The sequence below is a fragment of the Prionailurus viverrinus genome, chromosome A3 (assembly GCF_022837055.1).
Source record: "Prionailurus viverrinus isolate Anna chromosome A3, UM_Priviv_1.0, whole genome shotgun sequence".
Taxonomy (NCBI): Eukaryota; Metazoa; Chordata; class Mammalia; order Carnivora; family Felidae; genus Prionailurus; species Prionailurus viverrinus.
This window is the reverse complement of record NC_062563.1, coordinates 67,249,914-67,273,458: the sequence shown is the minus strand read 5'-3', so window position 1 is coordinate 67,273,458 and position 23,545 is coordinate 67,249,914. Positions and strand designations below refer to the sequence as shown.

At 38.4% G+C, this 23,545-nt stretch overlaps 1 protein-coding gene across 2 annotated transcripts in view; it reads right to left on the bottom strand.

Moving 5' to 3' along the window:
- Nucleotides 1-23,545, bottom strand: part of MSH2 (mutS homolog 2) — an 81,193-nt gene that overhangs the window by 14,772 nt on the left and 42,876 nt on the right. For both annotated transcript variants that reach the window (XM_047853134.1, XM_047853135.1), the window contains 2 exons: nt 18,923-19,032; nt 546-669 (listed from right to left, as the gene is read on the bottom strand). In XM_047853134.1, coding sequence (XP_047709090.1) covers nt 546-669; nt 18,923-19,032 — 234 coding nt within the window. The remainder of the gene's footprint in view (nt 1-545; nt 670-18,922; nt 19,033-23,545) is intronic.

Genomic DNA, 23,545 nt, shown 5'->3' with positions numbered 1-23,545 from the left:
TCTAATATGCTAAGATTTATTTATTCATTTAACATACATGTGAGAGATGCTCAAAGCAAAGAGGTTTACAAATTCAGAACAAATCTGTGTGAATAGTCTGAGACTAATTGGGGGAATTAATAATCTGGTAGGAAAGGCAGCCATTAAAAAAAAAAAAAAGCTGAAGTTACTGAAGTAGTAGGGAACCTCAAAGCCAAATCAACGAACTATTCCTAGTAGAATTAGGCTTGTAGTGGAGGTGACGTTTAATGCAGATCCTGTTTAAAGGAAATGATGCAAGGGACTCTTGGTTGAACTGTCTGGAAGGAATGTGGGATCATCCTTGGGTTAGCGAGTTAGTAAGAGAGAAGTCTGGAAGAGGGTGTGGCTCTGAATGCAAAGTATTCCTGTATGTTAACCTGAAGTGTTTGTAATTTTACTGTGCAGAAGAAAGGCCTGGCAATTTAAACAAGGAACTGGCAAGATCCACTGTGTCCTCCTGGGAAGTAATTCCGGCACCAGTGTGGATACTGTATAGACAAAAACCTCCAATGAACCCTTCTTACCTAGATCTCTTGCTGCACTTACTAATGTTGACTGCATCTTCTTTTCCAACTCATCCATTATTTCTCTTAATTCACTCAGATTAGGATCAAATGAAGGTTTTACAAGGAATTCATGGTTTTCCACCTACGGACAGAACAAAGAGCAGCATTTTTTTTTAATGTTTGTTTATTCTTTGAGACAGAGAAGCAGAGAGAGAGAGAGACAGAATCTGAAGCAGGCTCCAGACTGAGCTGTCAGCACAGAGGCCGACGCGGGACTGGAACTCACAAACCAAATGTGGGATCATGACCTTAGCTGAAGTTGGAAGCTTAACCAACTAAGCTATCTAGGCGCTATCTAGGCGCCCCGAGAATAGCCCCAAGAATAGCTACACTTTATAAATGATGGGTAAAGAATCCCAATGTATTTTCTTTTCTTTCATTTAAATGTCACTGTGTTTTGAGTTAAACTTATGTTTTAAGTTACTCAGCCAATACTTTAAAGAGTTTCTATTTATTAGGAGATGTAAAATCCTGTTTATAAGGAGCTTATAGAGCTCTAGATGTCCAAAAGTTACTTGGATGAAAAAATGCAGTGCTTCTTTCACTAGCAGCATTCAGTATTTTTAATTACAGTTCCCCCTAAACAATGTTCACTACATTCTTCCTAAACATTACTAAACAATGTTCAATGTTCATAGCCTATAACAGAATGTGTAGTTTTTACCCAAACCAAGGATGCATCTTAAGATCTCAAAGTTTACAAAAAAAACTATAGAATTTTATTTCTTAAAATGGTAAGTTCATCAAAATCTCTCAAGTACTTTGTTTCCCCTAAATTCTTATCAATAACAGCCAGCAAGAAATCATAATGAAAGACAGATCTCACTTACAATGGCAAATGTATACACAAGGTATTTAGAAACAAAGTCTTAATTATATAAGACTTTTATGTTAAACTCATAATTTACTTATTTATATATTTTTGAGGGAGGGAGGGAGGGAGGGAGAGAGAGAGAGAGCTCGCGAGCAAGGACACCCATGCAGATTCACAAGTTGGGGAAGGGCAGGGGGAGAGAGAATCTTAAGCAGGCTCCATGCCCAGCACAGAGTCTGACTTCGGGCTATGATCTCACGACCATAAGATCATGACCTGAGTCGAAATAAAGAGTCCAACATTCAATGGACTGAGCCACCCAGGTGCCCTATATAGGACTTTTATTTTTTTATTTTTGTTTATTTAGTTTTGAGAGAGAGGGAGAGCAAGCGGGGAGGGGCAGAGAGGGAGGGAGGGAGAGAATCCCAAGCAGACCTTGCACAATCAGCGCAAAGCCCGACATGGGGCCCAAACCAACCAACCTCAAGATCATGACCTAAGCCGAAATCAAAAGTTGTACACTTAACCCACTGAGCCACCCACACACCCCACTATAGAGGACTTATATATATATAAACTGCTTATTGGAATATTTAAAACGATTGGTAAGCAAAAAGGTAAACTATGAAAAGAGGAAACTAAATCAAACATTAGCATTTCCTCATTCCTAGTGACAGTCCAATAGGAATCCCTTTTTGAAACTAAATGACTAAAAACCAGAGACAATTAGAATATTTTTAAAAATGAATGAAGCATATCCTTACAGCCATTAAGAACTATTAAAAAGGATTAGGGGAGGAGTGTGTGGCTGGCTCAGTTGGGGAAGCATGCAACTCCTGATCTCTGGGTTGTAAATTCAAGCCCCACGTTGGCTATAGACATTACTTAAAAATAAAATCTTAAAAAAAAAATTTAGGGGCGCTTGACTGGCTTGGTCAGTACAGCATGCGACTCCTATTCAAGCCCCACAATGGGTATAGAGCCTACTTGAAGACAAGGAGATATTCTTTTTTTTTTTTTTTAACATTTATTTATATTTGACAGACAGAGTAGGCACACACATGGGGGAGTGGCAGAGAGAGGGAGACAGAGGATCCAAAGCAGGCGCTGTGAGTGCAGAGCTGGAACTCATGAACCATGAGATCATGACCTGAGACGAAATCAAGGGTCGGCTGCTTAACCAACTGAGTCACCCAGGTGTCCCAAGGAGATTTATTTTAATTTAGCAAACAAATTGGGTGCGGGGTTGGCGGAGTGCCTGGGTGGCTCAGTTGGTTGAGCATCCAACTCTTGATTTTGACTCAGGTCATGATCCCAGGGTCCTGGCATCAGAACCGTGGGTTGTCAGGCTCAGTACAAAGTGTGGAGCCTACTTAAGATTCTCTCTCTGTCCCTCTCTCTCCCACTGACCCTCTTCCCCACATTCTCTCTCTCTCTAAAAAACAAAACACCTTAGTACATGGGGTTAATATAATTTCTTTCCAATTAATGAGAACACGCCTTCCTCACATACCAAAGGCAAACACAAGAAAAAGGAATTAAAATTACAAAAAGCTAACCAAAAAAGTTAGCTTAATTTCTCAGTTTATCACATAAATTCACATAAATTTCTCAATTGAAACTGATAAGAGATTTAATTATATTTGTAAAAAAATGTAAAAATAGAAAGGTTAAACACTTTCTTTTATAAAGGAACTTGGTTTTGCATGTATGAGAAAAATATCAAGGTCATTCAATGGGCAAATATGAAAACATACAACTCACAAATGAGAAAGTAAGTAGTAAAATAAGTAGTAAACTAAACCACAGGAAAATGCTAAAGCTCAACAGTAAAAGATATGAATATTTAAGCAACCTTAAGATCTTATTCTACAGCTATTTTTTTTTTAAAGAAAAATATTACCATCAAATACTAATGAGGCTACAGTGAAATTAGTGTACTCATTCATTTCTGGTGAGAACCTAAGTTGTTATAACCTTTAGAAAAAAAGCAATATTCAACAAGATTCAGAGATATTTGTTACACCCTTTGACACAGCAATTCTACTCCCAGGAATTCAACCTAAGGAATAATGCAACAGATGCAAAGCCACACAGGGATGAATAAGATCTCTGCAGATTTATCTGTTACAGCAGAACCCAGAAATGATAAAACATCACAATATTTGCACAATGGTACCTCAGTAATATTATACAGTTTATTCAAACAGACAGTGAAGATGATGCAGAAACAAGAACTAAGAGGATAATTTCAGGGAAAATAATGCAACAAGGGTGGATTGACATAGCTAAAGAATTTGCCTCTTCCAATGAACTTAAAAAGAAGTGACGCAGAGCCAAATCATATTCCTTTCCTCACCCCCACCTTCCAGAAGCCCATTCATTGGTAAATTAACCATGAGAATCATCACTAGTAATCCCAAATCTGGAGAGAAGAAAGTTGAATGGGTATCCTTCCATTTTCCTTCCTCGGGAAGGGGAAATACTGTTGTGAAAGCACTGCTGAGGAGACTGGAGTGAAACAGGGTAAGTGAATGACCGGGTCCTAATGCACTAAAACACTCTAGGCCCACACTCCAAACAGGGTACCCTTCAGCAAGACATCACCCCTCCCAAACAATCTGGGATATTAAAATATACCACCAAACTCAGTATTCTAACCCAGAACCAAGACATATGACCTTTAGTCTCTAGTTGTCTTTCCAACAACATCACCCACCTATCACCAGGAAAACCCACACACTCATTACATCAGACTACACAAAAAAGATGGAGGAAAAGAAACCCAGGCTTGGAACTCCAAAATGGGAAGATGAAATTCAGAAAAAAGATCAAAGAACAAAGAAAGAAAGATCCTCATATTATCATTTAAATATGAATAAACAATATACCAGAGAAGAGAAGAGATACCTTTGAATCAAATTACCTGTACCAGGGGCACCTGGGTGGCTCAGTCAGTTAAGCATCTGTTAAGCATCCGACTCTTGATTTTGGTTCAGGTCATGATCTCCCGGTTCTGAAGTTTGAGCCCAGTGTCAGGGTCTGCACTGACAACATGGAGCCTGCTTGGGATTCTCTCCCTCTCTCTCCATCCCTCCCCTGCTTGCACTCTCTCTCAAAATTAATAAATACACTTAAAAAAGAAAAGTGTTCCTGGCTTAATTACAATGTGGGACATATGGCAAAAGCAAAAGGGCAAATTTTATATGGGGGGTGGTGTATAATCTCCACAGACAGAACGCAAATAGATGAGAATTCGTAATCTAAATATACATAACAGGGGCATAAGAGTCTGACTGTTGATTTCAGCTCAGGTCATGATCTCAAGGTTCAGGGGATTGAGCCCCACGCTGGGCTCTATACTGACAGCACTGAGCCTGCTTCATATTCTTTCTCTTTCCTCTCTTTCTCTGCCCCTCCCCCACTCTCTCTAAATAAATAAATAAACATTTAAAATAAACAATGGACAAGGAGAGAAGCCACCAACAGTGAGAGTAAAAACACAAAAAACAAAACAAAACAAACAAAAAAAACCTCTGCAGAAACAAGGAGCAGATTTAAACCAAGAAATTTTTGACACGGAATGTTAAGTATATTAAAATGTTGGGGCGCTTGGGTGGCTCAGTTAAGCGACCGACTTCGGCCCAGGTCATGATCTCGTGGGTTCATGGATTCGAGCCCCACATCGGGCTCTGTGCGAACAGCTCAAAGCTTGGAGCTTGCTTCGGATTCTGTGTCTCCCTCTCTCCCCTTCCCCAACTTGTGCGCTCTCTCTCTCACTCTAAAAAATAAATAAACATTAAAAAAATGTTTTTAAGTATATTAAAGTGTTTAAAGTAATATAATAGAGAATGGAACACATGAGCAAAGAACAAAATATTTAAAAAAAAAAAAAAGGTCTAGGCAGAGTTAGAAATGAACCAAATAACTTTTATAAATAAAAAATGTAATCACTGAAAAAAAAAACCCTATGGACTGGTTAAACATCATATCAGAGCTGAAGAGACACTCAGTGAATTGGAACATCTGAAATAATCACAAAGAGAGCAGCACAGACACATGGCAGAAAAAAAAAAATGTGAAAGTGTAACATATGTCCAAACACAGTTTTAGGAGAAGAGAATGAAGGAGCACAACATTCAAAGAGGTAATGATTGATAATTTCCCAAAATTGATAAAAGACATGAATTCTCTGATTAAGAAAACACAGTAAATCCAAACAGGAAAAAGAAAAAGAAATCCACTTTTGGACACGGAGCAGTTAAAGGAATCAGTATCTGGAACCAAGACTTCTAAACAATAATAATGCAAGCCAAAGGACAGCACAATACAATCTCATAGATATTAAGGAAAAATAACTGTTAATCTTCAACCTGGAATGTATACCCACAAAAAATATCCTTCAAGAACATGGGTGAAATACACATTTTCAAACAAACAAAACCTGACTAACAGACTGCCAATAAAAGAACTCCTAAAGAATATTCAGGAAGAAGGAATCAATAGCTAAGAAACTGGTAAGCATATGGGCAAATCTAAATTTAACACTGACTGTATAGAATGGAAATTTAAGGGGGGGAAAAGACAGAACTAAAATACCAGCCAATAATGAAGAAAAATATATTCTGATCTCAGATATCCTAAGGTCCTAGTATTTGGGGGGTTAAGTGAGAAGATACTGACAGAGTTTGAGTTATGTATACACATTTTGTAAAAATTTGTGAATAAATTCCAAACCAGTGCATGTGTGGTAGGATGGGGGAGGGGCTACAAGGAAAGGCAAAATGGAATTTTAAAAGCCCAATCAATATACAAAAAAGAAAGAGCAATAAGGAGAACCAGGAAGAATAGGAATCACAAAATAATGTAGAAATAAATCCAGGTTGCCACTTAAAAAAGATCATGAGGGGCGCGTGGGTGGCGCAGTCGGTTAAGCGTCCGACTTCAGCCAGGTCATGATCTCGCGGTCCGTGAGTTCCAGCCCCGCGTCAGGCTCTGGGCTGATGGCTCAGAGCCTGGAGCCCGTTTCCCATTCTGTGTCTCCCACTCTCTCTGCCCCTCCCCCGTTCATGCTCTGTCTCTCTCTGTCCCAAAAATAAATATACGTTGAAAAAAAAAAAAAAAAAAGATCATGAAATGTGTGCCTGGGTGGCTCAGTCAGTTGAGTATCTGACTTCAGCTCAGGTCATGATCTTGCAGTTTGTGAGTTCAAGCCTCGCATCAGGCTCTGTGCTGACAGCTCGGAGCATGGAGCCCACTTCGGATTCTGTCTCCCCCCCTCTCTCTGCCCCTCCCCCACTTGTGCTCTGTCTCTCCCTCTCTCAAAAATAAACATTAAAAAATTGTTTAAGATGAAAATAAATTTAAAATAAATAAAATCCAGCTATAAGCTTTCTAACCATAAAGACTCACAAAGGACAGAAAAATATATACCATGTAAAAAAACTAAAAAGGAGGACTCTGGCATAGCCCTTTACTATCAGACAAACTATATCTAAGGCAAAAAGCATTACTAAGGATACTGTCTCTAAAGAATGATGAAGGTTCAGTTCACCACAAAGAAACTATAGCTTTGTGTCTTAAAAACATATGAAGCAAAAATGGACTGAACTATAAGAAATCCACACTTCTCTTAGTAACTCAGCAGATCAAAAATTAGCAAGCATACAGACAATGTGAACAAAACAACTAAAGCTCTATCTAACCTAATAGACATATAGAAAACTCTGCAACCAAAATTAGGGAGCACAAGTGATCCTCAAGTACACTGAGAACTTTTATGAAACTGATATGTACTAAAAGCTTACAAATTAAAAAACATATATTCCTAAAAAAATGATAATGGGAATAAAATTCTTAAAACTGAGTAAGAGATTTTACCTTTAAAATTTATGGGATACATTCAGCTAAATATATAGAAAAAAAAGTGTAATCTTAAATGCTTACTGAAAAAGTCTGGAAAAACAGTGAACACTAAATTAAAGTAAAAAAAGTAGATAGAAAAAATGCATAAGAACTGAAATTAATGAAACAAAAAAAGCAATGACACAAAAGGGGATTTAAAAAAAATCACAAGTTGGGTGCTTGAGTGGCTGAGTCAGTTAAGAGACAGATTCTTTATTTCTGAGCAGGTCTTGATCTTAGGGTCATTGGGCTACACACAGGGAGTGAAGCCTACTTTAAAAAAATTAATACAAAATAAAAATTAAAAGTCATAAGATGATTCTCTTAAAAAACAAACTATGGAAGGGAGGAAATGTTGGGGGAGGCACAAATTATATTAAAAATAAACAGGGAATGGAGTGCCTGGGTGGCTCAGTCGGTTAAGCATCTGTCTTCGGCTCAGGTCATGATCTCGCAGTCCGTGAGTTTGAGCCCCGCGTGGGGCTCTGTGCTGACAGCTCGGAGCCTGGAGCCTGTTTCGGATTCTGTGTCTCCCTCTCTCTGACCCTCCCCCGTTCATGCTCTGTCTCTCTCTGTCTCAAAAATAAATAAACGTTAAAAAAAAAATTAAAAAAAAAAAAAGCAAATCACTACAAACAACTTGTGGCAAGTAGAAAACACAGAAAGAAGTATTTATTTCCTAGAAAAAGGGTCTAGTGTCCAGAATATATATAGAACTCTTACAACTCAAACACAAAAAGACAACCCAATTTCAAATTGAGCAAAGGATCTGATCAGACATTTTCCTAAAGATTACAAATAAATGGGCACCAAACATATGAAAAGATGCCCGACATCATTAGCCACCAGGGAAATGAAAATCAAAACCATAATGGCAGCACCTGGGTGGCTCAGTTGGTTGAGTGTCCGGCTTCACCTTGGGTCACGATCTCTTGGTTCATGGGTTTGTGGCCCACGTCAGGCTCTATGCTGACACAGTTCGGAGCCTAGACCCTGCTTTGGATTCTGTGTCTTCTTCTCTCTCTGCCCCTCCCCTACTCCCACTCTGTCTCTGTCTCTGTCTCTCTCTCTCTCTCAAAAATAAATAAACCTTAAAAAACAAAAACAGTATCACTTCACACCCACTTTTTTATTTTTTTTTAATTTTTTTTTCAATGTTTTTTATTTATTTTTGGGACAGAGAGAGACAGAGCATGAACGGGGGAGGGGCAGAGAGAGAGGGAGACACAGAATCGGAAGCAGGCTCCAGGCTCTGAGCCATCAGCCCAGAGCCTGACGCGGGGCTCGAACTCACAGACCGCGAGATCATGACCTGGCTGAAGTCGGACGCTTAACTGACTGCGCCACCCAGGCGCCCCATTCACACCCACTATTAAGACAACACCCCAAAAAACAGAAAATAATAATTATTAGCAGCAACGTGAAGAAACTGGATTCCTCCTATATTGCTGATGGGAATGTTAAATGGTGCAGACACTTTAGAAAACAATTTAGTGATTCCCAAAAAGTTAAACATAAAATTACCATATGACTCAGCATTTCTATTCCTAAATATATACCTAAAAGAACTGAAAACAGATACTCAAATACTCGTACATGACTGCTCATGAAAGTCCTAATCATAATAGCCAAGAGTTAAAAACAACTTAAAGGTCCACCAACAAACAAAAAGCAGAAACAGACCCATAACTACAAAGAACTGATAACTGCCAGAAAGGAGGGGTGTCTGGGATGGGCAAAATGAGTAGAGGGGAGTAGGAGGTATAGGCTTCCAGTTATGGAACGAATAACTCACAGGGATGACAAAAAGTGCAGCTTAGGAAATACAGTTAATGGTATTGTAATAGCACTGTATGGTAAGCATAGCATTACCCACTGAGTTGTATGCTTGAAATTAATATTAACATAGTGTGTCAACTATAGTTTAATCAAAATATAAAAATAGAAAACAGAAAACAAGGATAACTATAAGCAAAAAATGTCAACACGTATTTAGAATTAAATCTAGGTAGGAGAATATGAATACTTCCCTTTAAAAAAATTTTGTTTACTGTTTTATTTATTTTTGAGAGAGAGCAAGAGCAAGCAGGGGAGGTGCAGGGAGAAAATCAGAAGCAGGCTCCAGGCTCTGAGCTGCCAGTACAGAGCCCAACATGGGGCTCAAACTCATGGACCGTGAGATCATGACCTGAGCCGAAGTTGGATGCTCAACCAACTGAGCCACCCAGGCGCCCCATGAATACTTCCTTTATATATATATTACATGTATATTTATTTCCAAGAACAAAAATATTGAATCACTTATATACTATTAGTATCTTTACAGCTTACATATACAATAATCATTTAGTTGTAGTATGATCATGGAACTGTGGCTTTTTAAAAACTATTTCAATTTTTTCTGTCCCAGTATTGTCAATAAAAATTTATCTAGGGGTGCCAGGGTGGCTCAGTCGGTTAAGCATCTGACTCTTGATTTCAGCTCAGGTCATGATCTCACAGTTCATGAGTTCAAGCCACATGTCGGGCTCTGTGCTGGCAGCACAGAACCTGCTTGGGATTCTCTCTATCCTCTTAAAATAAATAAATACACTTTAAAAAAGTTATCTAATATTACTACTTTTCCAATAATAGAAGATATACCAATAGTAAGTGTATGTGAAAACTAATATTCAACTCACACCACTGTTGTTTAACATAGTTTTGGAAGTCTTAACCTCAGCAATCAAACAAAATGAAATAAAAGGTATCCAAAGTGGCAAAGAAGTCAAAACTTTCACTTTTTGCAGATGACATGATACTCTACATAGAAAACCCAAAAGACTCCACCAAAAAACTGCTAGAACTGATCCATGAATTCAGCAAAGCCGCAGGATATAAAATCAATGTACAAAAACTGGCTGCATTTCTATACACCAATAATGAAGCAACATAAAAAGATATCAAGAGGGGCGCCTGGGTGGCTCAGTCGGTTAAGTGTTTGACTTCTGCTCAGGTCATGATCTCGCAGTTTTTGAGTTCAAGCCCTACGTCTGGCTCTGTGCTGACAGCTCAGAGCCTGGAGGCTGCTTGGGATTCTGTGTCTCCCTCTCTTTGCCCCTCCCTGACTCATGCTGGGTCTCTGTCTCTCTCAAAATAAATAATCATTTAAAAAAGAAAAAGATATCAAGGAATCAATACCATTTACAATTGCACCGAAAACCATAAAATACCTAGGAATAAACCTAACCAAGGAAGTTAAAGATCTGTATGCTGAAAACTATAGAAAACTTATGAAAGAAATTGAAAAGGACACAAAGAAATGGAAAAACATTCCATGCTCATGGATTGGAAGAACAAATATTGTTAAAATGTCAATACTACCCAAAGCAATCTACACATTCAATGCAATCCTAATCAAAGTAGTACCAGCATTCTTAGAGCTAGAACAAACAAACCTAAATTTGTATGGAACCACAAAAGACCCGAATAGCCAAAGTAATGTTGAAAAAAAAACCAAAGCTGGAAGCATCACAATCCTGAGCTTTAGCCCATACTACAAAGCTATAATCATCAAGACAGCGTGGTACTGGCACAAAAAAAGACACATAGACCAATGGACCAGAATACAGAATGCAGAATTGGGCCCACATACAAATATATGGCCAACTAATCTCTGACAAAACAGGAAAGAGTATTCAGTGGAAAAAAGATACTCTCTTTAGCAAATGGTGCTGGGAGAACTGGACAGCAACATGCAAAAGAATGAAACTGACCACTTTCTTACACCATATACAAAAATAAACTCGAAATGGATGACAGACCTAAATGTGAGACAGGGAACAGTAAAATCCTAGGGGAGAAAACAGGCAGCAACCTCTTTGACCTTGGCCACAGCAAATGCCGGAAAGCAAGGAAAATAAAAGCAAAAATGAACTATTGGGACCTCATCAAGATAAGAAGCTTCTGCATTGCAAAGGAAAACAATCAGCAAAATTATAAGGCAACCAATGGAATGGGAGAAGATATTTGCAAATGACATATCAGATAAAGGGTCAGTATCTAAAATCTATGAAGAACACCAAACTCAACATGCAAAAAAAAAAAAAAAAAAAAAAATAGGGAAGAAATGGGCAGAGGACATGAATAGACACTTTTCAAAAGAAGACATCCAGATGGCCAACAGACACATGAAAAGACACTCAACATCACTCATCATCAGGGAAATATAAATCAAAACCACAATGAGATACTACCTCACACTGGTCACAGTGGCTAAAATTAACAACTCAGGAAACTACAGATGTTCGTAAGGATGTGGAAAAAGGGGAACCCTCTTGCACTGTCAGTAGCAATGCAAACTGGTATAGCCACCCTGGAAAACAGTGTGGAGGTTCCTCAAAAAATTAAAAACAGAATTACCCTATGACTCAGCAATAGCAGTACTAAGAATTTATCTAAAGGATACAGGAGTGCTAATTCACAGGGGCACATGTACCCCAATGTTGACAGCAGTGCTGTCAATTATGGAAAGAGCCCAAATGTCCATCAACTGATGGATAAAGAAGATGTGGTATATGTAAACAATGGAATACGACTCAACAATGAAAAAGAATGAAATCTTGCCATTTGCAACAACATGGATGGAACTGGAGGGTATTATGCTAAGTGAAGTAAGTCAGTCAGAGAAGACAGATATCATGTTTTCATTCATTGATATGTGGAATTTGAGAAACTTAACAGAAGACCATGGGGGAAGGGAAGGAAAAACAATAGTTACAAACAGAGAGGGAGGCAAACCATAAGACACTCTTACATAGAGTTTCTTCCCCAGAGAAGAAACTGAGGGTTGACTGGAGGTGGGGGAAGGTGGCGGAAAGGGGAAAATGGGTGATGGGCACTGAGGAGGGCATGTGTTGGGATGAGCACTGGGTGTTGTATGTAAGTGATGAATCATGGGAATCTATTCTGAAAGCCAAGAGCACACTGTATACTCTATAAGTTAGCTAACTTGACAATAAATTATATTTTAAAAAAAGAAAACTAATATTCAAAGATGAAATACTCAAATATAGTATAAAATGAATTTTAAAATTTAATACATTTCATTGAATCATCCAATCTAACTGAAATTGTTTACTTTTTTGTGAAAAATCATTGCCATTTTGAACCTTGTCCTGGGGGTGGTAGAGATACATTTATATGTACTTCAGAAATAGAAAATCTTTCCATAAGATATATGGAAAGTAGACACAAAAATACCTTAAGTATTACATACGAAGCTAAGCCTAGAAAAAAAAGAGAAATAATGCAACTACTCATATAAATGACTGTTCCCTTCGGGGCGCCTGGGTGGCTCAGTCGGTTGAGTGTCCGACTTTGGCTCAGGTCATGATCTCACAGTTCGTGGGTTTGACCCCCACATCAGGCTCTGTGCTGACCGCTTGCTCAGAGCCTGGAGCCTGCTTCAGATTCTGTGTCTCCTACTCTCTCTGCTCCTCCCCCATTCACGCTTTGTCTCACTCTGGTTCTCAAAAATAAATAAATGTTAAAAAAAAATTTTTTTTAAATAAATAAATAAATAAATAAATAAATAAATAAATAAATAAATAAATGACTGTTCCCTTCATCACATGAGCTCCTAAGTGCACAGCTGGAAAACATGAGGAAAGCTTTCAGGAATCATACATGAAATGATTGCTATCCTCTGAGGTTTGCTCAAAGTAGTTCTGAGTCACGTAATTTAAATGCCTAAATTCACTACAAATATCCACAATGACAGTGAAGGGTTGAATTCACTTTATAACCCCGAGCTAAGTTTAAAGGTTTGTAACTGAGAATAAAGAAGATATTGTATCAGGTCAATTCCCTAGAGAATCCAGAGAAGGTTTTAAGTAGGAATTGTATTTATTTAAAAGACAGCATCACACCATAAAACATGAAAGCCTTCAGTTACAGGACCCTATCTTAGCAGACAAGGCTGGTTGTCTACACAACAGTCATTCATTCCCTCCTTCCCCTTCCCAGTAGAGCTTTCATTTTGTTTACCTGCAACAGAGGGATAACCCACCCCTAGCTATCTTAGGCCCATCGTCACATTTTAGGATCTCTGGCCAAAAGCACTGCTTAAATGGTCCCATCAGAACAAACTGCAGGACTCTTCCTAGGAATGTTATGTGAATTACTACTGGTAGATACTACAACGCAGGGCCAAAAGAGGAACTTGCGTTAGGTTGGTATTAAAATCACAAAAGATAGACGAGATCAAGAAATTAGGTCCTTTGCATGGTATTATTGAGCTGGTGGATAAGCAACTCTAAATTAAAGCCTACCCTATCTCTAGACTTTTAATTTCATGAGCCAGGGTGTAGTGAGTTTTAGGTTATGTGAAAAATAAAGAGTCCTAACTAATACTAAGTTTAACCTCAGATAATCTACTGGGGGCAGGGAGGAAATCCACAGCTCACTTATTGACACAGTACTTAACAGTGAAGGGGGGTTCAGAATATGTTATAGTGGCATAAAAATTATTCTAAGATGAAAGCATCTGAGAATAGACTTTTGTTTCTGCACTCTCTTATCTCCCTAAAAACAGAGGCTCCCAAAAGAACTAATTTGTTGTTAAATCCCCTCCCAGGGAGTTTCATAACCAAGGAAGTAAAAATTATCATATCCTCAATCTATTCTCTCAAGGGCTCATTAATCACTTGTAAAAGTCATTTGTTTTCCTGGAAGTACCCTTTCTCCCTCTCCCATTCCCCTACTAAGATAATACATAAGCCCCAAATTCTAATAGCCTCCTTGAGTCACATTTTTCTGTGAACCCAAAAATCTGTTCTCTTGCTAATAATCTGTTTATCAGTTTAACTAGCAGACTTCCAAACAATGAACCAAAGAAAGCAGAAAAAAAAAAAGTTTTTTCTCCCCCATAAAATTAACTACTTTCAGATTAAGAAATCAAGTTTTGTCATAATCTTAAGTGACAGCAATAAAATTAGGACAAAGGACCTCTCCTTTCCCAGGGTTTATCAATATAATTACACTGCTTGCCTTCCTAAAATCTCCTCTTCCCAGACACAAAATCTTACAACACTCTAATCCCATAGCACCATTCAAAAATTGACACTAAAAAGTGGCGCCTGGGTGGCCTAACCAGTTAAGGGTCCAACTCTTAATTTGGCTTAAGTCATGATCCCAGGGTCGTGGGACTGAGCCCCGAGTTGAGGTCAGGCTCCACGTTGGGAGTGGAGTCTGCTTAAGATTCTCTCTTTCCTTCTCTCTCTCTTAAAAAAAAAAAAAAAAAATCTAAAAAACTATTTTATACAATCACAGTAAGGTCTAAATTAACAGATATGTATCAAGTGTTTCAGATAAAAGTACATCTTAACCCACAATAAGGAAGATGGAGCTGGAAGAAGCACATTAGGCTGTTAACACTGTTCATCTGAAGAGGGAAGAATGGTCACTTTCGCCTCTATACTTCTTCGTATAGTTTTGTTTCGCTTGCTTTTGATTTTTTGGTGTTTTTTTGAGAGAGAGAAAGAGAGGGAGATGGAGTGAATGGGACAGAATCCTATGCAGTCTGCATGCCTAGTGCAGAGCCCTAATCAGGGCTTGATCTCACAACTCTGAGATCATGACCTGGGCTGAAATCAAGACTTGGACACTTAACCGACTGAGCCACCCAGGCGCCCCGTTCCACTTGTCTAACAGATGTGTTATCTTTATTAAGTAGAAAAGCTTCAAATAAACAAAATACTTTAAAAATTTACATCTTGGTATTTTGGTACATCATCATTTGTGAGGGAATGTTTTGGCTTATTTGCTGTCAAGCAGCTATGTATCTCAAGGGCTGGACCTATGCAGTCAGAATATTGTATGAAGGGAGGGAAGGAGAGCAAGAAAGAGGAGAGGGAGGGAGAGAGGGAATAAATCAAAAGGCAAAATATGAACCAAAAGTATCCAACATTTAAAAAAATTTTTTTAAATAACATTTATTCATTTTTGAGAGACAGAGAGACAGAGCACAATCAGCAGAGGGACAGAGAGAGAAGGAGACAGAATCCGAAGCAGGCTCCAGGCTCTGAGCTGTCAGCACAGAGCCTGACGTGGGGCTCAAACTCACAGACAGCAAGATCAGGTCATGACCTGAGCTAAAGTCAGATGCTCAACTGAATGAGCCACCCAGGTGCCCCAAAAGTATCCAACATTTTATCATCCTGCTGCTTCTTGTAATTATCATAGTAGTGGCCCACATCTTGAGTATAAGGAAAACAAACAGCTCATTGCCAGAGACAGCTTTTAAAACTGTCCAAGAGCAGGAGAGGAAGACAGGTCCTAAAAGGCAGGCCTCCACATCTACTGGACAGGTTGTCAGTGTGATGACCCAGATAAAAAGATAGCTGCACAGGGTTTTCAATAGAAGATCTGTACTTTGACAGAGGGGCTACAAATTTTAAGAAACTCGAACATTCTCAATTTATATACACCAACTTTTGGCCAGATAATGCCCAGTGATTGCCCAAGAGCGCAGCCTTTGCAGTAGGATGCAAATTGGTGAAAGGAAATCGCACACTTATCTCACTTTGAGATGAGATTACACTCCTAATTTATTAGGAGTAATTTATTTTATTAGCAAGTAGTTCTCAAAGTGTGATCCCCAGACAGGCAGCATCATTTGGGTACATGTTAGAAATGCAAATTTTCAGGAATGCAAACTGATACAGCTACTCTGAAGAACTGTATAGGTTCCTCCAAAAAATTAAAATTAGAGCTGCCCTACCTACGACCCAGCAATTGCACTACTAGACATTTATTCAAAGGACACAAAAATGCTGATTCAAAGGGGCACATGCATCCCAATTTTATAATAGCACTATCAACAATAGCCAAAGTATAGAAAGAGCCCAAATGTCCATTGACTGATGAATGGTTAAAGAAGATGTGATATGTATATACACTAGAGTATTACTCAGCCATAAAAAAAAAATGAAATCTTGGGACACCTGGTGTCTCAGTTGGTTAAGCATCCGACTTCAGCTCAGGTCATGATCTCACGGTTCGTGAGTTCGAGCCCTGCATCAGGCCCTGTTGCTGACAGCTCAAAGCCTAGAGCCTACTTCAGATTCTGTGTCTCCCTCTCTCTCTCTGCCCCTCCCCTTCTCACTCTCTCTTTCTCTCAAAAATAAACATTAAAAATATTTTTTTTAAAGAATGAAAATTTTCCACTTGCAACAACGTGGATGGAACTGGAGTGTATTATGCTAAGCAAAGTAAGTCAGTCAGAGAAAGACAAATATCATAGGATTTCACTCATATGTGGAATTTAAGAAACAAAACAGATGAACACAAGAGTAGGAAACAAGATGGGGTGCCTGGGTGGCTCAGTCGGTTAAGTGGCCGACTTTGGCTCAGGTCATGATCTCACGGTCCATGAGTTCGAGCCGCGCGTCGGGCTCTGTGCTGACAGCTCAGAGCCTGGAGCCTGTTTCAGATTCTGTGTCTCCCTCTCTCTGACTCTCCCCCATTCATGCTCTGTCTCTGTCTCAAAAATAAATAAACGTTAAAAAAATTTAAAAAAAAAAGAGTAGGAAACAAGAAAAACAAAATAAAAGCAGAGAAGGAAGCCAACCATAAGAGACTGTTAAGTACAGAGAACAAACTGAGGGTGGCTGGAGGGATGTTGAGGGGCGGGGGGGATGAGCTAAATGAATGATAGGCATTAAGGAGGGCACCTGTTGGGATGAGCACTGGGTGATATATGTAAGTGACAAATCACTAAATTCTACTCCTGAAACCATTACTACACTTTATGTTAACTAACTTGTATTTAAAAAGAAAACGAAAAAGAAAGGGAAAAAAGAAAAAGAGAAAGAAAAAGAAAAAAGAGAAATGTGAATTTTTCACCCCACCCTGAACCAAAAGAATCTGATTCTGGGGATGAAGCTCAGCAACCTGTTTCAACAAACCCACCAAGTGGTTCTGATACATGCTTAAGCTTGAGACCCACAATATTAAAGCATGGCAACTTTTAGAAGAATAAAGCTGGCCACAAAGGGCAAAATCAACGGCAGCATTTCATCAGAACTAAGCTGTGGTGACAATGAGGGGCTCTAGATTCCTGCCTCCCCACATCCCTAAGCTAGTAAGAGTTTTTGTTAACCTCCAAGAACTATGCCTCTACAAGCTTTCATTTAAACATCGTTTACAAATATCCAACCCCACCCAATCACCGGGAAGGCCACATCTTCCGCTTGGGAGGCAGTGGTATTTCGGGATTAGATGTTTCTTAGCAGTATTTCTGCCTCCCATTGATCTGAAAGTTGCACACCTTAAATCATTCCACTCACAGCAACATTACAGAGGTAACAATAGCTAAAATGCAAATTTTCCCAAATGAGGGGTAAACAATGCAAGTCTTTTGGCTGTTTAGGCCCATCACTGACAAAACAGTCCCAGAAAAGTGAAGCATTTACACCTATATATACATATTCATGTACTTCTAAAATCCAAAGAACACAGAGTAAATGAGGTTTAACTTCTTTAAACCTCAGTTAACAATTCAATAAAAACAAAATAAATCGACATCACATGGGACAAACAACTCAAATCCAGTTATTAAGAACGCAAAGAATCTAACAATTTGCAAACCGAACTGTTACCTTAATATGAATAATATCAGAGCACATATTCCCTGCATGATCATTTTTGACAGGAAATGTAGTGTAGAAAATATTTTAAATATTATTTTTAATGTCACAAAATTGGAAAACACTACATTCAGTGGCCCCATAATAAATTTGTTCTATAAATAAACTTTTAACAGTAAAAATTACCATTTCATAAATTTTGCTTTCAAATTCATTTTCATAAAAGGTATCTTCAACTACTTCAAAAACTATTCCTATTTTATACTTATATATATAAATTACTATTTAACATTGTTAAAGACCCGAGGTACAGGTCACTTATAATCTAAAAGCTCTCCTCAACTAATTAGAAATTTGGAACTAAACAGTATTTAAACTACAGTTAACTTTTTAGTTATATCAACAGCTACTCAGGAGACACACGTATAATCTAACCTCTTCTCCCAAAGACTTTCCTACATGGAAAATAAACAAAAGAGAAGTTGCCTTCTCTTATGTTCCACATCTACATTTATCCTCTTCTCTTTTCCAGAGACTATCTCCCTTCTCTCTTGAAATTAAAGCAAAATTTAGATTGCATATGTGAAATCTTTTATTTGTGAGATTTCCTTTAACAAAGCCAGTTGTGCCCAATATTCATTGCCTCTGTTAATCTTTCTTCGTCCACTAAAACAATTCTTAAAAAAAACAAAAACAAAAACAAACTTTCCTCATCACTTAATCTTACATCCACTGTCTCAAAGGTGCCTTACAAAGGCACCTGGGTGGCTCAGTCGGTAAGCATCCGACTTCGGCTCAGGTCATGATCTCACAGCTTGTGAGTTTCGAGCCCTGCATCAGGCTCTGTGCTGACAGCTCAGAGCCTGGAGCTTGCTTTGGATTCTGTGTCTCCCTCTCTCTCTCTCTGCCCCTCACCCGCTCACAATCTGTCTCTCTCTCCTTCAAAAAGAAACAAACATTAAAAAAAAAAAAAAGAGTACATTACATACCTGATCCATATCTAATGTTGTTTCTATCATTTCCTGAAACTTGGAGAAATCAGAACGAAGATCAATAAGAGGAGTCACAAAAACTGCCAAGAGTAATCTCTGGTGTTTTCCTAAAAGAAAGCAAAAAATAATAAAACGTTCTTATCTACAAATTTTTTAATGTTTATTTATTTTTGAGAAAAAGAGAGAGGGAGACACAGAAGGCAAAGCAGGCTCTAGGCTAAGCTGTCAGCAGAGCCCAACACAGGGCTAGAACCCACGAACCACGAAATAATGACCCGAGCTGAAGTCACATGGCTAACCGAATGAGCCACCCAGGCGCCCCAAAATGGTCCCATTTTTAAAACTTCGTCTAAGATAACAAACAGCATTTGATCCAAAAAGCGCAAATAGTGCAGCGGGTCTCCAAAGTTACTATTTACTCCTGTAAATTTAAGTCAAATGTGTTAAGTATTTATTTTATAGAAAGGGAAATGATCTGGCTCTCTAAGCTTCCTACTAATAAAACACTACCTTCCCTGCCTGTCTGTAATCTCCTTCATCAAGAGCACTAGAGATGCAGAAACATGACATTAATTACAACTAAATGAATTGCATTTCTTCGTAGATTTAATAACCCAAAGCCAAAGTCGTTAAAAATGTCTCTAACTTACCTTATATCCCTAATTTCCATTAATAATACAGTGTTCCAATTAACAGAGGTTAAATCAGGTCAAGTATTTACACTGGCACTTTACTTGATGCTATTTAAGAGCACATGCTGGGGAATTACAGAAGGAGTAAGTGAAGCAACAAAGTGTATAGTGTGAAAGGCCTGAGTACAGACCTGGGTGCCAATCCCAACTCTGTTATCTCCTGGCTCTGTGATCTACAGCATGTTCTCTGAGCCCCTTTCCCTTATCTATTATGATAGGAGTAATGACAATAGCTACCCAGAAGAGGAATAAATGAGATAAGGCTACACAACACTTAACATAATGCTTGACACTTAACAGAAGCCCAGCTATAATTGGTTACCTTGCAAGGATTTTTTTTTTCTGATCTCCAATAAATTCTTTTACAAGAATTCTGCAAGTGATCTCTAGCATACTGCATTTTGCTTCAACCTTTTCTAGAAATATCAGTAGCTCTTGATTGAGAAAATGATGAAAAGTTACTATGAAGTCAGCAAAATTGTTTTAAGAATTCATGTTTTATTAATCACAACAGCATCTACACACATTTAGAAAATAGTACCTATGTGTGAAACATTATTTAGACAGTCTATAACCAACACTTTGCCCACATAATGTCTGTTGTGCTTCAACGCCTGGTTCTTTATTCTGAATTAGCTCATATGCTATTGGTAAATAGGGGAATGATGGAAGCAAAGTGTGGAGGTGGCACTGGTTCACAAATCATCTTTTTCCCATCCCATTAATGTTTTGAAGTGATCAAGGCAAGCGTCACACAATGGAAGAGTAAACTTAGCAACCTATGAAGACCTCAGAGTAGCTGGCTTAATGGCCAGTGTACTTGTCATTATGCTAAGATACACGGAAAAGCAGAGAATACACGAGAAGCACAAAAACATCTGCTGGTGTTTACTAGAATTTTTATTAATTCTTTACCCTGGTTCAGATTTTTAACTTTTGTGAAAATGACCTTTATTAGAAGCAAATGCCCTCACAGGGCATCTCAAAGGAGGTAACAAGAACGCTAGACTTTAACGCTGCAAAGAGTCACATGATGCTGCTGCTGGGTACAAATGCAATGGAGACTTCTGTAGGCAACTGTTTTATTAAAGTTTACTACTGCTTCTGTTAACAATTTTTTTATGTTTATTTATTTGAAAGCATGCATGTGCACAAATAGGGGAGGGGCAGAGATGGGGAGAGGGAGAATGACAAACAGGCTCCATGCTGTCACTGCAGAGCCTGATGCGGGGCTCGATCCCATGAACCACAAGGTCATGACCTGAGCCCAATTCAAGAGTTGGACGCTTAACCAACTGAGCCACCCAGATGCCCAATTAGTAATATTAAAATTTTTTTCATGTATTTTGAGGTCCACCTTAACTCTATTTTTTCTATAAGTTCTGTTATGTTTTCTAATACGACTTTGAAATAAAATATGCCAAGAATAAACATGTGGTATTATTACAGAAATATCTGTATAAACTTCAGAACCTGTCATTCTCAACATGTCATCTAGTCCCTCAAGCATATAGGCCCACCTTACTGCAGCTCTTCTCAGAGTCAATAGGCCCCTTCTGAGCTCACTGGCTCCCTATCCTGCAAACTTTCACTAACATCTTGAATTCTTTCCCCTACCTATATTTTGTACTAAGCCCCAGGCACTGATTTCCAACTGAGTTTCCCCCCCCCCCCAACTGGTTATATTTTAATTAAATTAATTAAATTTACTAAGCTATAATTCACATAGCAAGCAATTCTCCATTTTAAAGGGTACAATCAATGGTTTTTATTTATTCACAGATTTGTGGGACCACTGCCAATTGATTTTTGAACTCTGTCACTGCCCTCCAAAACACTGGGAACCCATACCCATTAGCAGTAACTTTCAGTTCCCCTCCAACCTCCTGCCACTCCTCCAAGTCCAGGCAATCCACTTTTGGTATATAGATTTGCCTATTCTGGCTATTTCACATAAATGGATATGATATTGTGACTGCCTTTTTTTCAGTTAGTTTTCAAGGTTCATCCATGCTGCACCATGCATCAGTACTTCATTCCTTTTTATTGACAAATATATTCCATTACATAAAAATAGCACATTTTATTTATCCATTCATCTAGTGATGGGCATCAATTGGTTTTTTATAACCTCCATTTTTCACTAGTTACCACAGTCTAGAAAGCCCTATACAATATTCTAGGGTCTTAACACAAGGACTACAGACCCTTGAAATAAAATACTACATAAACATAGAAAAGAAATAAATTCCACCTTTATTTTCTCTAACGTCTAACTGGTATCTGGCATTAACTTTCATTACTAATGTAGGCAATAAACCACCATTAAAGATGTTAGAACTTCACTCCAATCATGTTATTTAATGCATTAATAAAAAGGACTTATTTCTTTGTCAGGAATTTGTTTTAGGGGTGCCTAGGTGGCTCAGCTGGTTAAGCAACTGACTCTTGATTTTGGCTTGGGTCATTATCTCATGGATTAAATCCTGCATTTGGCTCTGCACTGATAGCACACAGCCTGCTTGGGATTCTCTCCCTCCCTCTCTGCCCCCTCCTCACTAGTGCATGCTCTCTCTCTTACTCTAGCTCTCAAATTAAAGTTAAAAATTTTTGTTTTATATTTGGATGACAATATTTCAACATAACTGGGTTTCTTTTGCAACTCTATGTGTTTCATTTAATGCATTTAAAAACATTATTTTGAAGAAGGGTTCATAGGCTTTATTTAGGGTCCACAGCACAAAAAAATTAAAAACCTCAGCTAGATCTTACCTCTCTGGCATCTACTCCTAACAAGGCCCTTATTCTCTATCTCTGTGCTTGACCACTCTAGCTCTCCTTCACTCCATCAACAATTCAAGCCTTAGACACTTGTACTGGCTGGTCCCACTAGCCTCCCCCTATATCTTACCAGCTGGCAACTTCTTATCATACAAGTTCCACCTTAGAAGCAATTCGAGAGGTTATCCTTGACCAAAAGACCTAGTGTTTCCCCTGGACCCAGCCAAGTCACTCTATCCTATCAATATATTGTGCTTTCTTTATTGTATTATTACTATTTAAATTCTTGCTCGTTGATTTATTGTCTATCTCCCTCTAATCTTCCACTATTACTGACCCTCCATAAGAACAGGGATCTTATCTGCCATATCTACTATTGTACCTCCTAGGATAAGGCCTGGCACAAATTAATCATCTGTTGAATGACTTACTGAAGGAAGGAAGGGCCTGATAAGGCAATCAATCACTGGTTGGTTATTGATTTATTTATTTAGACTGAGTGAGCAAGGGAGGGGCAGAAAGAGGGAGAGAGAGAATCCCAAGCAGGCTCTGCACTGACAGCACAGAACCCCACAAGGGGCTCAAACTCACAAACCGCAAGATTACGACCTGAGCCGAAAACAAGAGTCAGACGCTTAACCAACTGAGACACCTAGGTGCCCCTGGTCATTAGTTTTGATACACACAACACTCATCTAGCAAGGATACCAGAGATGACACAAAGAAATAACTGTTAGCTTCGTAAGTACATCAAAATGTGAAATATTTAAGAAATTACATCATTAAATAATTTCTGTAGGAACACTAGATTTGCTGCCAGCCACCAAAAGATTTTAATTTCTTGGAGTTGCTGACACCATACACAAAAATAAACTCAAAATGGATTAAAGACCTAACTGTGAGACATGAAACAAGAAAATTCCTAGAAGAAAACATAGGCAGTAATTTGTGACACTGGCCATAGCAACTTTTTCCTAGATATGTCTCCTAAGACAAGGAAAACAAAAGCAAAAATCAACTATTAGGGCTACACCAAAATAAAAAGCTTTTGCAGTGAAGAAAACCATCAACAAAACAAAATGGCAACCTACTGAATGAGACAAAATATTTGCAAATGATATATTCGTTAAGGGAATAATATCCAAAA